The sequence below is a fragment of the Belonocnema kinseyi genome, chromosome 2 (assembly GCF_010883055.1).
Source record: "Belonocnema kinseyi isolate 2016_QV_RU_SX_M_011 chromosome 2, B_treatae_v1, whole genome shotgun sequence".
Lineage (NCBI taxonomy): Eukaryota > Metazoa > Arthropoda > Insecta > Hymenoptera > Cynipidae > Belonocnema > Belonocnema kinseyi.
In genome coordinates, this window is record NC_046658.1 from 151895149 (window position 1) to 151896660 (window position 1512).

The window sequence follows — 1512 nt, forward strand, 5'->3', positions numbered from 1 at the left end:
CTCTATAGAAATATTATGCATCATGCAGGATGAGCATAGAGAAAATCACATAGTATTGACTATGTGCGTCATTCACAAAACTGAAGATACTAAGGATGCATTCTGTATACCTATATTATTATTATGTAACCAAAAATTTCAAAACGCTCCACTTGGTGGTGCTGATAAATTGCATGTTTACTAATGTCACTGACATATTAAATGTATTTGTATGTGTTACAAACGTTGTCAGTAGAAATTTAGGTACATAATGACTAAACCCATCATCATATATGATGAAAATGGGAGAATCTCACGAAGCTTCTCACATTGTCCACGTTTTAGTTCCCAATCAGACGGTATCATGTTAAGTGACATTTTATTGTGAGTAATTAAAAAATAACATCAAGTAAAAAATTCGAATTAAAAATTAAATCGTTGTTTTTAGATTTTCTTCTATGGTGAATCTCACTTTTTGTGAGACAGAAAAATGCACCGATTTCGGTGCATTCGGTAGAGAAGTATTTTATAATTTCTAATATAATAAATAATATTATTATTACTGAACTTATAAAAATATTACAAGTAACCCGTAATTTATTATTACGTAGCTAACTTCCTCTTATCTGGAATGAACCAAATGGTGGATCCATGTGAAAATTTTTACGAATTTGTATGTGGATCGTGGTCTACTACATGTCCAGTTTCTGAAAGTCGTCCATTTTGTAATATTGACACAGAAATTGATGATCGTATTCAAAAGATTTTACGTGGTAGATATTATTTCTTATTTTATTGAAAATAAAATACAAAAATAACTATTGTTTATAAAAATGGAACGTTTTAGACATTTTGGAAGCAGTTCCAAATCAGAATGAGAGTAAGGCATTATCTCTGGAAAAAGAGTGGTACAAAGCATGCACAGACCAAGTTTAACAAATACGATTTTCATTATTTATTATTATTTAAATTAAATGTTTTACAAGAGCATCAAATATTTATATTTAAACTTCATATTTAAAAGATTTCGAAGGGTGTGTTAACTTTTATGAAAGCTAAACAATTCAAAGGAATTTTTAAATGATTTTCATATTTTGAATTGATTCCAAAGGTTTTTAAAAGTTATTTAAAAAAGCCTGATTTATTTTAAAAATAGCTTTAACAAATTGAAAGGGATTAAAAAAGAATTTAAGGGATTTAAAAAATTTAAAGGTATTTAAAAATATTACCAGGAATTTTCAACTGATTTCAGTAACTTAATGGGGATTCAAAAATTTTGTAATATTTTAGGCTATTTTAAAAGATTCCAAGGCATTTTAAAGAAATTTCAAGGGATTTCACAGGGTGTGTACAATTGTACCCTGAAGTTTTATTAATTTATTTTAAATTTTCTAATTCATCTAAATACTTTTCAGTTCACTCAATTCTATTCATTCAATTTTTGATTTTCATAAAATTCTTTCGAATATTTTAAACCTTTTTTCAAATTCTTTTGAATTCATTATAATTTAACTTAAATTTTATTAAGTGACC

General features: G+C 26.7%; 1 protein-coding gene across 1 annotated transcript; it reads left to right on the forward strand.

Annotated features, from left to right (window-relative positions):
• The first annotated feature begins 296 nt into the window (after window positions 1-296).
• LOC117168166 (neprilysin-1-like) lies at window positions 297-924 on the forward strand. Its single transcript, XM_033353602.1, has 4 exons — window positions 297-363; window positions 428-483; window positions 591-752; window positions 827-924. The coding sequence occupies exons 1-4, from the start codon at window positions 344-346 to the stop codon at window positions 913-915; spliced, it is 327 nt and encodes a 108-aa protein (XP_033209493.1). The 5' UTR covers window positions 297-343; the 3' UTR covers window positions 916-924.
• The last annotated feature ends 588 nt before the right edge of the window (window positions 925-1512 follow it).

Coding starts and splice junctions, on each gene's coding strand:
- LOC117168166 (XM_033353602.1), top strand. CDS start 344: ATGTTAAGTGACATTTTATT. Junction 484..590: donor AGAAAAATGCACCGATTTCG/GTGCATTCGGTA, acceptor ATTATTACGTAG/CTAACTTCCTCTTATCTGGA. Junction 753..826: donor TATTCAAAAGATTTTACGTG/GTAGATATTATT, acceptor GGAACGTTTTAG/ACATTTTGGAAGCAGTTCCA.